Raw genomic sequence first — 12,961 nt, 5'->3', positions numbered from 1 at the left:
TAGAACACTAGTCGCCCAGGTGAGCGCCTGACGCAGCGGAGGCGGGACTCGAGGCGGGCTGCTCCCTGTACCTGCCGTGACGACGCTTCCGGGCCAACCGGAAGCGTACCGCCCGGAACTACAACTCCCAGGAGCCCGCGCGGCGCGTCCTGGTCGACGCCGGGGGAGCGGCCGCCATTGTCCGCCGCCGAGGTGAGGCGGTCGCCGAGGCGGTGGGCTTGCTGCTGCCGCCGACGCCGAGGGCTGGGCGGGTCGGGAGAACGAGCGGGAAGACGCGTCGCCTGCCATCGGGGCCAGCGCGGCGCCAGGGCGGGCCCCGCACCTGCCCCTTCCGCGCTGGCTTCGCGCCCCGTGTCCCTTGGTTCTCGCACCCTCCCGCCTCCCGCCTCCCGCCTCCGGGCTCGCGGCCGCGCTGGGCCGGCTGGGCGGGCCCGGGGACACCCCGCACGTCGGGCCTGGCGCCGGGGCGCGGCCGCTGGCCCGGCACGCCTTTGTCTCCCCCGCCGCGCGCCGGGATCCCAGGGGCACCGCCGGGCCGAACCTTGGAGCGGAACAAAAGCCGGACGCCCCGGCCGAGCGATCCCGAGTTTGCGAAGTCGCTTGCCGAGAGCGGCGGGGACCGGCTCGCAGGGGTGGGGGGCCGGGAGCCGCGGGCCAGGTAAGGCGGGGGCCCGGCATCCCACCCGCCCCGGGGGTGGTGGAGGAGGGCGGGCGGGAGGCCCGGCAGCGGGTGATGAGGACGCCTCTGAGGCCCTTACGGGAACGAACACCTTTCTTCCCCAGCGGGTGTTCCTCGTCCCCGCGGTTCAGCCGAGGCGCTGGAGGACGACGTCGAACGCGGGAGGGGACCGGGCCTCGCTTCCTTTCAGCTTGCGGGGACCGCGGACTTTAAGTTGCAAACGGCGTGCAGAGTAGTTTGCCTGCTTTGAGTTTTGGCACAGACCCCCGTGTTCCCGGGGCCCAGTAGGCGTCCTGGTGCTTTAAACACCCCCCCCGGCATCCGCAGAGCTCTGCCCGTTGGCCTGGGAACCCTCAGAGAGGTCTCGGGACTTGCGCAAAGACTTGGAACCTGGGCCGTTGGTGGTCTGGGCTCCACACCAGAGACAGACAGGCTTGGGCCTGGTGGGTTTTGCAGGTTGATTCCTTGCTTCTCTCCCCTCCTTCCTTCTTGATGAAATTTGCGTGACATAAAATTAACCATTTTAGACTGCATGTCGGGGGTTTTTGTTGTGTATTTAGAGAGTTGTGGAATAAAAAACTATCCAATTCCGGGACATTTTCATCACCTTCCGAAAGAAACCCCTGCACCCATTAAGCGGTCAGTCCGCATTCCTCCCTCCCCGCCAGCTCTAGGCAGCCACTGATTTTTTGGGTGGTGCAGGTAGATTTTACAGTAATTTTTGTAAATCACCGAAAAGTTACCTGGAAGTTGGCACTGGCTGTCTCTTGGGAGCCATTGACAAATATCCACCCTCTCATCCTGGATTGTGCTCTTTTTTTAGCTTATTCAACTCACTCTTCATTCTGTTGTTTTTGACATGTAAATTGTTTTTTGGTGTTTTTTTTTTTTTAAGATTTTATTTGTCAGAGAGAGAGAGCACATAAGCAGGGGAAACAGCAGGCAGGAGAAGCAGGCTCACCACTGAGCATGGAGCCCCACGTGGGGCTCAATCCCAGGACGCTGGGATCATGACCTGAGCCGAAGGCAGATGCTTAACTGACTGAGCCATCCTGGCATCCCTAAATTCTGTTTTCTTATAATGCTCCCCAGAAGTCTTCTGTTGCTTCCGTGGATGGGCTGTCTTTGTTCCCTCGATCTTCTCCAGAGAAAGGACCACTTTGTGTTTTCCATCTGTCATTAGGTTGGTACTGCAATTGCATTCCGTGAATCACCCGAATCCCGTGCACCTGGGCAGGCACCTGGTCAGTTGATCTTGTGAGATGGCAACCATCAACCCGTGGGCCTCGTGGGGTGAGTCCAAATTCTCTTTCTTCTGGGCCGCCTCAGCAGCAACCTGCTGCAGCCAGGGGTCAAAGCTGGGCAGGGGCAGAGGGTTTTGGGGGATTGGAGGGGGTCTCTTGGTCTTGGTATAGAATTAAAACTGAGTGACATTTAAAAAGAAAAAATGGGCACATGGGTGGCTCAGTCGTTAAGCGTCTGCCTTCGGCTCGGGTCATGATCCCAGGGTCCTGAGGTCAGGCCCCGCATTGGGCTCCGTGCTCAGCGGAGAGCCTGCTTCTCCCTCTCCCACTCCCCCTGCTTGTGTTCCCTCTCTCGCTGTGTCAAATAAATAAATAAAATCTTAAAAAAAAAAAAAAGATTAAAAAGAAAAACAACTTGTTTGTTGGTGAAAAGGAAAACTTCTTGGTGTAAAACACCATGTAATTTTGTATATTTTATAGTCCTAAGATGTCTCTTAGTTCTAAGAGATTTTCTAGTAATTTGTGGGATTTCTTAGACAGTCATACATCCAGTCAGAATTTCTCTATCACTGCTATATTTTACCTTTATTTTTGTTTTTCATTCTTACAGCATTGGCATGTAGTTTAAGAACAGTGCTAAATAGTGCGATGTCAGTGGTGTTCTATCTTTAAATTAGGCTTCATATATCTGTCAGTAAAGACATCGAGGGAGTGTCTTACTACTTAGATTTTTTTAAAAAATTAGGTAACGTTAAACATTTTATCAGATATCTCATTAGCCGTTTAAGGGATTCTGTTCTTAATTGTTCTGTGGCTACATCACATCAAATTTTCTAATAGTGACTTACCTATGCATTTCTGGTATAAATCTCGCTTATGATGTTGGATTTTGTCACATGCCCTTGGGCTCTGTTGATGGAACTTTGTTACACCCATTAGTGAGGCAGATCTCCTTTTCCATTTTGTTGCCTTTAGTCACTCGGATTGTTGTCACAGTGCCTTTCCTTTACTTGTCCTAACCTGATCTGGTGCAGGTGTCCTTACAGACCAGTCCTGGGGAATGGCGGCTGTTGACCCATGGGCCTCCTGGGGTGAGTCAAGAGCCTGTGTCCCCGTTGGCCATGTTGGCTGCTTGTCCTGGCTTCTCCCAGAACTGACCTGCCCTGGCCAGGAATCCGAGCTGGGGGATTTAGGGCTTGGGAGAGTGGGGGATTCTGGTCCAGATCTGTCTCTGTGCAGAGCTGGAACAGGAGAGGATCAGAACATGGCACTGGGAGATAAAGTGATGGTGACGCTTCCAGGACAGGGTGCGTGAGAGTAAATGTGTGGCCATTTGTGGCCCAGGCCCAGAAAGGACGTGAATGGCACCACTGCTCAAAGACAGTGCCTCAGAGCAAAGGGGGGCAGTGCAGGGTTCGTGTTTAGGCACATCCCTTATCTTCTCTGAGCCCCAGTTCCTTCATCTTCAAAATGAGGAGATGAGTCTTTTCCTTTGCCCAGCAGAGAGGGCCAGGAACTGGCTCTCCCTGAGCCCTCCCCCCAGGATAAAGGACTTACGTGGGCATACTTCTGGCAGGGAGAGCTGCCTCCGTGACTTTGTTTTCCTCCCCAGCTCTATGTCCTCAGGACTCCACCTGGCATGTGGAAGAGAACCCCAAGGAGGAGAGGAGGGCCCCTGGGCTTCCAACAGCCCAGATCCAGGTGAGGTGGGCTTCTACTTTTTCCTGAAGGGCTGTCCTGTTCCCTAAGGTGTCCAGGTTGTCCCCCGCCATCCTAGTCTATATGTTCCTCACTTTATAACAGCTAGAGTTTGGGTGGAGAAGGAATTGGCCAGAAGTTTATTGCTTTCTGAGCATTCAGGAAGAATTTAAGCAGTTTTCTGTAACTTAGAGCCACATTATCAACCAGCCTATTCACATTCCTAAGCCCTAGCTGTGCTGTGTGTTGTTTTGGGGGATCAGGGGCAACCCTTTTAGCTGGCAGCCCCCCTTTCCTCCTCACACCTTACCTCATGTATTCAGTGCCTGATTCAGTTTGATGCTGTCCTGTGAGCTCTGTGCTTGCTGGGAGGGGAACATGGACGAGTTCAAGCCCTGGTTCTGAGGAATTCTCAGTCCCTTTTCCAAGATGGTTCACTCAGCTACCGAGACCTCATGGCCTGCTGGTGGTGTATATGTGGTTCAGGACATAAGCCTGAGATGCTTAGGGAGGCCCCAAACCTTGGAGGAGCCGAGCCCAACTAATGCCTCGGGAAGTGGGTCAGTCTGCACAGAGTCACTGGGGCACAGAGCAGCTGGAATCCTTCCGCTGTGGGGAGAGAGACTGCCTGGAGACATGACACACTTGCACCAAGAGGTGAGAGGGGTTCAGCAGCCCGGGAAGCAGAGGTCTGGCCTTTTACAGCGCCGCTGGTGTGTGTGGGGCGCGGGGGCACTGCATGACCAGCGTCTGGGTAAGGGCTGACCCCAATTAGAATCTAGGATGGAGAGGCTAGGATGAACGCTGCCAGGCCCTGAACGCCTGCTGCGGAGCCAGGGCTCCATCCTGGTGGTAATAAAGAGCCTTATAAGTGTTGGGAGCAGGAGGCACCAGTGTCTAAAATGTGGCTGGAAGGATGTCCCTGGCAGGAGTGTGGGGAGAAGGGGGCTGTGGGAAGCAGGCTTGCATTTCAGGTGTCAGTGTGACCAGGGCCTAGGAGAAGACCTTAGAGCTGTAAGAGAGTCAGAGCAGGGGAACTTTGTGACTATAAGGGCATAAGGATGGCTCCTGAGAGAAATAGGACAGCAGAGTTGTTGCGGGAAAGGTGGCAGGAAATAGGATAGCAGGGTAGATGATATTGGAAAGGTGTCCTCTCCCTTTTCTCCTGCCCAGCCTCTTCATTAGAACCAGCCACTTACAAACAAAGCTTTTTTGTAACAACTGTATTAAAATATTATTCAAATATCATAGGTTCACCCTTTTAAAATGTATAGTTCTGTGATTTTTCATATATTCACAGAATTGGACAACTATTACCAACCAATACCTACTTCTAGATCATTTTCATCACCCCAAAAAGAAATCCTGAGCCCATGAGTAGTCACTCCCTGTTCCCACCGCCCTCAACCCCTGGCAGCTACTAATTTACTTTGTCTATTCTGGACATTTCACATAAAGGGAATCATACAATATATGGCCTTTCGTGTCTGGTTTCTGTTTTTAAGGATCATTTATGTTGTAGTGCCTATCAACATTTTATTTCTTCTTGTGATTCAGAGGCAGCCATTTTTAACTTACTGTTTTTGGTTCCTTAGGGTTATCTCCATATTTCTAAGTGAGAGATTTTCATCCTGATTCATGAAATTTACATTTACCCTTTGACTCCCTGCTATGAAAGATGAAGAAAAATAGTTTAATTACTATATTTAAGTTTTTCTTTTCTAAGTTAAAATAACGGATTAAACAAATATGAGATACTGAGATATATAAATGTTAATAAAATTTCAACTTTATGCCTCCCCCAAATTAAAAAAAAAATGTAATGGAATCTCCCAGTTTCAAAGCTGACTGGCGAAGTGCATCGCAAGCACGCTGCTCCCACGTGGCAGGACTGCTGTCCTAGGAAGGCAGCCGGGCCCGAACCACGGGATGCAGAGTGGTGGTGGTTTGGCATCAGAGCTTGGGTGACTGTGGTGTTCACTGCTGCTATGATATATAGTCCTTTTTAGATTCTGTAACGGAATCAGCAGTGAGGCTAGGCTGAAAGATGGGCCCCGAGTCAGTCGCCTGGGAACAGAAGTTAGCTGTAATAAAATGCTGTGAAGAAGCCTTAATAACCGCTGGGCTGCACTCTGCTGTTAATTTATGTGAGGGTTTCTGAGAATTACTAGGGTTAATGCTGAGAAAATAAAATGGAGAATTAAAATGACAACACCCTCCAATGTCTGAAGAGTTGTGATTTCTGAGTACATGCTCCTCGCCCCCTCCCCACACTCACTTCGGATTTTTCCCTGTGGAAAACTCAAGACTTGAATCATACGAGTTTTATATTAAGCGAGGTCTTCAGGAACACTAACAAGAGCTCCGTATGTCCCTCTATTGTTCCCTCCAAATTAAATACTGAAATAAAGCATTCACCTGGTGAAAACGTCAAGTGCTGTCATCCCTTGTTATCTGAATAGTCCATTTTGGGGTTCATGTTGGATAGTGAAGTTTCAACTAGTGGGAGCCCAGATCCAATTATTTTGAAGAATAGGGAAAATAATAATATCCCATCTAAAAAAAACTCCAGCCAGCTTCCTCAAATGTGGAAACTCTCAAACCCCTGTATAACAATCCACCAATGCTTCCTGCATGATAAACATGCACATAAACAACAGTAATACTCTGCACTCATCTGTCGTTGTTTTGAGGATGTGCACATAGTTGTTCTCCTTCCCTGCAAAGAACTTGCACTAAAATACTAATGAAATTGTGAAGATGCCAAAGAAGTACATCTGAATGTCCCCAGAGTCCATGAATGGGCCAACTGTCCATGATTTCAGATAATGCAGGAGCTGAAACCCATCTCAGCACCCTCTGCATCTTCCCTCAAACCTTCCCATGGCGGCTGGTTAGCAGATTCCATAAAGTGCTGTAGAGAGCCCCGGTAAGTGCTCATACATACGTACAAGGTGAAACGTGCAAGAATGATTGCAGGAAATTTGGGTGAGACATTTTCCAGTCATCCTAGCAGATGTTTGTAAAATTCAAGTTTAAGGGTTACCTGGGAATGGAACGGCTCACTTCTTCCTGTCCTAGCTTCTAGGGTCTCTCTTGTCCCCACAGCTGGTAATACTGGTCCCTGACTTCCCCCATCTCTTCTTTCTGTTTAACGTCCAGTCTTGGTTTTGCATTTTCTGCATCTTCAAGGCCTCCAATGAACTGTGGGCCCCAACATAGAGCTATTCAGCTGGGGGTGTTTTTTTTCTTCCTGTTTGGCAGTCCACGATTCCTTCCACTTTGATAACATCTACTGGAAATCTGGAAATACTTTTTTTTTTTTTTAAGATTTTATTTATTTATTTGACAGAACACAAGCAGGAGGATTGGGAGAGGGAGAAGCAGGCTTCCCGCTGAGCAGGGAGCCCCATGCGGGGCTCGATCCCAGGACCCTGGGATCATGACCTGAGCCAAAGGCAGACACTAACAACAGCCACCTGGGTGCCCCTAGAAATACTTATTTGTTTAAAGTTTTGTTTGGACAAATTCCATCATTACAGAAAAGTCTGAAAAGTAATCAAACATGGTCTCCATTACTCTGAACAGTTAATGTTTTGTCATATTTGCTTAGTTTTCCTTTTACACAGTGTCCAGTCATTCTTTTCCCATGCTTACCCAGAATGACTGCTTATGGTGTGTACACGGCTAATTTATTTTCATACTCATACATAGGTCATCTATTTCTATACGTATCACTTAGATAATAATATTCTATTTTTTTAAGATTTTTAAGTCATCTCTATACCCAAAGTGGGGCTCGAACTCACAACCCTGAGATCAGGAATCTCATGCTCTGTTGACTTGAGTCAGCCAGGCGCCCCTATTCTATTTTTTTTTAAAGCAGTGCTTTTCCTATCTAGCTTTTCTACGCCTTTCTTTGCTTATTCAAGGTCGACTTTAAGGTCCATCCATGTGATAAGTTCATTCCTTTTGCCCTCTGTTCATCCTTTTCATGGATGGGCTTAGAAGTTCCCTGCCCCCACCATTTTTGCTATGTGTGAACATTCTTGTAATTTCACTTTGTGCACACATATATATGTTAATGTAGACATACCCCTAGAAGCAGAATTATGCTTAGTTTTAGGGTGCACGTGTGTTTTCAATATGACCAGTGCTGCCATGTGGCCCTTTGAAGGTACAAAGCCTCTTGTCACCACTCTGGAATAGTGCCTGTTTCCCTGCATCTTTGCTGCCACTTGGCAGTGTCAGGTCTTCTAATTTTTGCTTATCTCAAGATGAAAAAGGTTTATTGTATTACTTTGCATTTCCTTGATTGCTAGTGAGATTGGGTATGTTTTCATATCATTACTAATCATCTGTATTTCTCTCTCATTCTTAGATTTGTGTACTCTCTGACCTGTTGATACGTAGGCATTCTGGATCCTGATTCTTTGCCTTACATGAATTGTCTTTTCCCAGTCTGTAGCTTGTCTTAATTTTGTGGTGTCTTATCAGTCAAATGTTTTCCAGGATATTTTTGTCAAACATATCTGGCTTTGTTTATGGCTAGTGTTTTTGTGCCTTGTTTTAAGAACTCTTGTATTAAAAAAAAAAAAAAAATCTGTCCTATTCCTTTATATTTGTTCTGTTTCTGAGGCCTTCTGTTTACGTGGTGGGCCTCCTGAAGCAAGTGCTGTGTCTTCATGTTCAATGAATTCTTGTTCTTTCAGAGCCCCTCTGGCATCGCCCTGTCCTGTTTTATACTGAAGCCTCCAGGCGGGGAAATGGAATTGCAGTTCACTGAAAGTTGGCTGTATCTGCTGCCTATATTCTGTTTTCCTTTTGTTCCCTGAATTTGGTCTCTCTGCCTGTGCTGCACATGTTCCTCATGTATCCAGGGCTCCTCCGGTCTGTGTTTGCGAGGAAAGAGCAGTAAGGCTGTCTTTGAGCATCCTGCTTTGCTGTGGCTGAACCAGTCTGGTTCCTGATTGGCCTCCCTTTGTATTTATGTGTCTGTGTGTCTGTGTATCTGCCTCCCAGCAAGTCTCATTCTAAGCTCCGTGGACCTGGTTGGGCCAGGACCATCAAGTTGGTTGTGCTTCCGGTTTCCCGGGTATGCAGTTGGCTGTCAGGCCACAGACCTCCCAACCCTGTGTCCTGTGGAAGAGATTTCAGCTCCAGGGTTGCTGGTCACCTGAGCAGCCTTAGAACCTCACACGTTCTTGTGTGTGAGAAGGGTCTGGGCAGTGTTGCCCAAGTGTAAGTGCAGGGCAGTTGGTGGTCATGCTGCCCCCAAGGTGGAGTGGCCATTTGGGAGGTGGGACCATTGGCAAAGCTCTCCTGAATACAGACTCCCCTGTTTTCAGCCTGGTTCTCACTCCTGCCTTCACTGTATCATGTAAGCTCAGGGCCCAGAGCCTCTCCTGGGAACCTCTTCCACTGTAGCCCCTTCGAACCTGTGGGGCTGGGATCTCCTCTGCTGTTTCCTTGGTCTGGCACACTTTCATCTGTTCCCTATCTTGCAACAATGTGTGGGACGCCACCTGCCAATGGCCTCTTCTGGGTATTTCCCATTCTTAGAAAACTTTGGGGGATTTTTAAGCCATAATGTGGAATCTGAACCTTGTGTTAGTTCCTGTTACCATTGTAACAAATCACTGCAAACTTAATGGCTTAGAACAATATACATTTACTCTTGTTCTAGAGCTCAGAAGTCTAAGATGGGTCTGTAGGCTCTTGGCAATCGGCCAGCTCTGTCTTCCAGCTGAAGCCTCTTCTTTGGCATATATTGTTATGTCTTCTCCCCCTCATAAGTCAATAAATGGTAAAATTTTTCGAAGACAAAAGAAAGGGGGGGGGGGGCTCTGTAGGGCTGTGTTCCCTTTGGAAGCTCCAGGGGAGAATCTGTTTCTTTGCTTTTTCCAGCTTCTGGAGGTTACCTGCATTTCTTGGCTCAAGGTCCCCACCTCCATCTTCAACGTGCATCACTCCAACCTCTGCTTCCAATGTCCCATCTCCTGCTTTGACTCAGACCCTCCTCCTCCACTTAAAGGGACCTTTGTGATTACACTGAGCCCACCGGGATGATACAAGATAATCTTCCCAAATCAACATCCTTAATGTAATCACATCTCTGCAAAGTCCCTTTGTCACATTAAGATAGCAGTCATAGGTTCTGGGGTTTAGGATGTGAACATCTCTCGGTGGGGGGCATTATTACAAACACCCGTGTTCAGTAACAACAGCCATCAGCTATCAGCTTTCTGCCTTTCTTTTCATCTATCCTGGCACTTTCTGAAAACTGGAATATCTTAAAGCAAATCTCAGCTATTCTGTCATTTTGCTTATAAACACGTGTATATTTCTAAAAGATACATAATTTTTAGAAAATAATATCTTTATCACTACCTTCATCACACCCAATAAAATTAACAGTAATTCCTTATTAGCTAATACCCAAGCAATGTTTGATTTTTTCCACTTGTCCCCAAAATACCTTTTATGGTTGGTTTGTTCAAATGAGGATCCAAAAAGACCCCATATTATGTGTGCTTCATATAGTGAAGAAATTAGGTCAATTGTCTTGTTGATTTGCCTGATTTTGCTCTCTTGATGTCATTGGGTGAGTTCCTCTTCCCTTTGTCTCCTGTAACTGATCATTGGACTGGAGGGCTGAGTAGATTCAGGTCCTATATTTTGGGCAAGATTACATCATTGGTGGTGCTGAGTCCTTCCTACTGTGTTGCATTAGTGGGCACAGGATGTCTGGTGATCCCATTTTCGGATGATGTGATGTATTAGGCCAACAATAGCTGCTTCTCCATTAGTCTTCATGTTATTTAGACACGTTCGTTCCCTGTCTGCCTTTCATGTGTGATTTAGCAGTTGTTGATGATCATTGCCAATGTCCACTATTTGATTAAAGGTTGCAGAATCACTTTCAGTCCTTCAGTGTCTATTAGATGTAGTTCTTCTATTCCTTTTTAAGTTTGTGCCCGGGGATTCCATTATGGTCTTGGAAGGGGTGGTTAGCCTGGTGGTTGACTTGTGGCTCAGTTCACCAGGTTGATAGCTGCCAGGATGTGGGTTTGAACCTTGTTAAGTATAGGTGAACTTGGAAGCCATCAAGTAGATGCCACCTTCTGGGGAAATTAGGTGGTATGAAGTGAGCACAGCAGGAGAATCCTGGTTAGAAAATATGGCCTCCCACCTGTTCCCCCTGGTGTGATGGCTCCGTGAAAGGACACTGAGCTTATGATTTCAGCTCATTTAGGCTTTGTGCACTTCTCTGTCCAAATGTTCATTTAAATTAAGAAGTTTATGTTACGTAAAACATAGAAGCATCACCCATCAAGGAAACTGAAGCCTAGGCAGGTCTGTAAAAGCAAACCAAGGTGTTGGCCTTGATGAGTCCAAGGTTAGGCATAGTTTCACTAAGAGAGGTTGGGATGAGCAGTTTTAAGTGCGTTTCAGAGTAATGGAGTCACTGCAGCAGAATCGGTTCTGTGTTTTAAGCCAAGCATTGTGTGAAGGTGGAAGGGGAGCAGTTGAGACTGACAGAGTACAAGTTGGCACACTGAAGACCCAGTCATGACAGCTGACCCTGATCAGAGAGAAGCTCAGTTTGCCTTGACTAGCAGGGGCAGAAAGGAAGGCCGTGGGAAAGGCAGTGATGTAGCAGGCTGTGAAGGCATGGGTAGAGGTTCACAGGACTCTCAGAGGGGAAATTCACTGACACAGAGGTAGACCAGAAAGCCAGTTTCCAAATGGAGGGGAGGACCTAGAAGCTGTCGGGGCCTGTGGGGATTCTAACATACTACCCATGTGACAGCTCACTCCCACTCCCACCACAAGGGAGGGCATACTCCACTCCACCCTGGACTTGCTAAGATAACTGAGTGCTTAAGAGCACTGTGAGAGGGGTGCCTGGGTGGCTCAGTCGGTAAGCATCCACCTTCAGCTCAGGTCATGATCCTGGGGTCCTGGGATCGAGTCCTGTGTCGGGCTCCCCACTCAGTGGGGAGTCTGCTTCTCCCTTTCCCCCTCCTGCCCCCCTTCGTGCTCCCTCACTTGCACGTGTGTGCGCGCGCTCTCTCAAATTAAACAAAATCTTCAAAAGAGAGAGCACTGTGAGGGATGCATTTGTTGCCAAAGTCAGACTTAGGTTATAATTCATCTTCCCCTCTAGTTTTCTAGTGAGCATTCCTGCTTCTATATTTCCTAAAAAGCTCAGTTGGAACATTTTAAAACTCAAGTGCTTTTTTTTTTAAGTTTTTTTTTTAATTTGACAGAGAGAGAACACAACCAGGGGGAGGGGTAGAGGAAGAGGGAGAAGCAGACTCCCTGCTGAGCGGGGAGCCTGACGTGGGGCTTGATGTGGGGCTGGATCCTAGGACCCTGGGATCATGACCAGAGCCGAAGGCAGAGGCTTAGCCCACTGAGCCACCCAGGCGCCCCAAAACTCAAGTGCTTTTTGACAACAACTGTAGCTGATTCTCTTTGGCCTGGGCTGCTCTCCTCAAACCTGTCTCACTCTGAGCTCCAGTCCTTGGGACAGAAAAGATCTGGAAATGGAAACCTCCCTATAGTGGCCAGGAAGACAGCCTGTGAATATTTAGATCATCCATCCAGGTCCTAGATGCACATGTTGAGCAGACTCCAACCCAGTGCTTGTCTGCTTTCTTCCTGGTCCTGGCCTTCAGTATGTTCATCTCCAGAGAAGAAGGCGGGCATTGCACTGGTGGGAATCCCATTCTTACTAGCCAGTATTACTAGAATTGGGTAAGAGCCTTAGGAGAGACCTGCTCATCTTCATTGTGGTTATTATGGGGCCACATACCTAATTCCCTAAGAGTACATCCCAAATACAGGGCCCTTGGGTTGCTCCCAGTGGGACCTGACCCAAATCAGTTAGAGTACTGAACGTATCCAGGACAGTTCCTCCATATCCTGTCTCTTCCCCAGTGCAGTCAGCCTCACTCTATCCCCAGAGAACATGAGAGGGTGTGGCAGCAGGCTGAAGAGGAACATCTGTGCTCTTTTAGGAACCAGTGACCTTCAAGGATGTGGCGGTGGACTTCACCCAAGAGGAGTGGGGGCAGCTGGACCCTGTTCAGAGGACCCTGTACCGCGATGTGATGCTGGAGACCTATGGGCATCTGCTCTCTGTGGGTAAGGCGGAGCTGCCTGAGTAAATGAAGCGATTTCCATTGCAATACTTTCTGCTACTCTGTGTTTAAAAGCTCACAGGCTGGGGGCGCCTGGGTGGCTCAGTCGTTAAGTGTCTGCCTTCGGCTCAGGTCATGATCCCAGGGTCCTGGGATCGAGCCCTGCATTGGGCTCCCTGCTCCGCAGGGAG

At 48.3% G+C, this 12,961-nt stretch overlaps 1 protein-coding gene across 15 annotated transcripts in view; it reads left to right on the top strand.

Moving 5' to 3' along the window:
• The first annotated feature begins 148 nt into the window (after window positions 1–148).
• ZNF606 (zinc finger protein 606) overlaps window positions 149–12,961 on the top strand; it is a 28,576-nt gene continuing 15,763 nt past the window's right edge. For 3 of the 15 annotated variants that reach the window (XM_045892349.3, XM_045892348.3, XM_045892347.3), the window contains exons 1-5: window positions 229–658; window positions 1,863–1,972; window positions 2,958–3,014; window positions 3,536–3,624; window positions 12,648–12,774. In XM_045892349.3, coding sequence (XP_045748305.1) covers window positions 1,942–1,972; window positions 2,958–3,014; window positions 3,536–3,624; window positions 12,648–12,774 — 304 coding nt within the window. In that variant the 5' untranslated portion in view covers window positions 229–658; window positions 1,863–1,941. Of the gene's footprint in view, window positions 193–226; window positions 659–678; window positions 1,973–2,957; window positions 3,015–3,535; window positions 3,625–12,647; window positions 12,775–12,961 lie in introns of those variants that run through there. The other 12 variants (XM_064580225.1, XM_064580227.1, XM_045892343.3 and 9 more) reach the window with 11 other exon arrangements.

Source organism: Mirounga angustirostris, unplaced genomic scaffold (genome assembly GCF_029215605.1).
Source record: "Mirounga angustirostris isolate CCGP_5_RB_7025 unplaced genomic scaffold, mMirAng1.0.hap1 SCAF_16, whole genome shotgun sequence".
NCBI lineage: Eukaryota > Metazoa > Chordata > Mammalia > Carnivora > Phocidae > Mirounga > Mirounga angustirostris.
The sequence above is the reverse complement of the archived record's forward strand: the minus strand, read 5'-3'. Positions and strand labels throughout refer to the sequence as shown.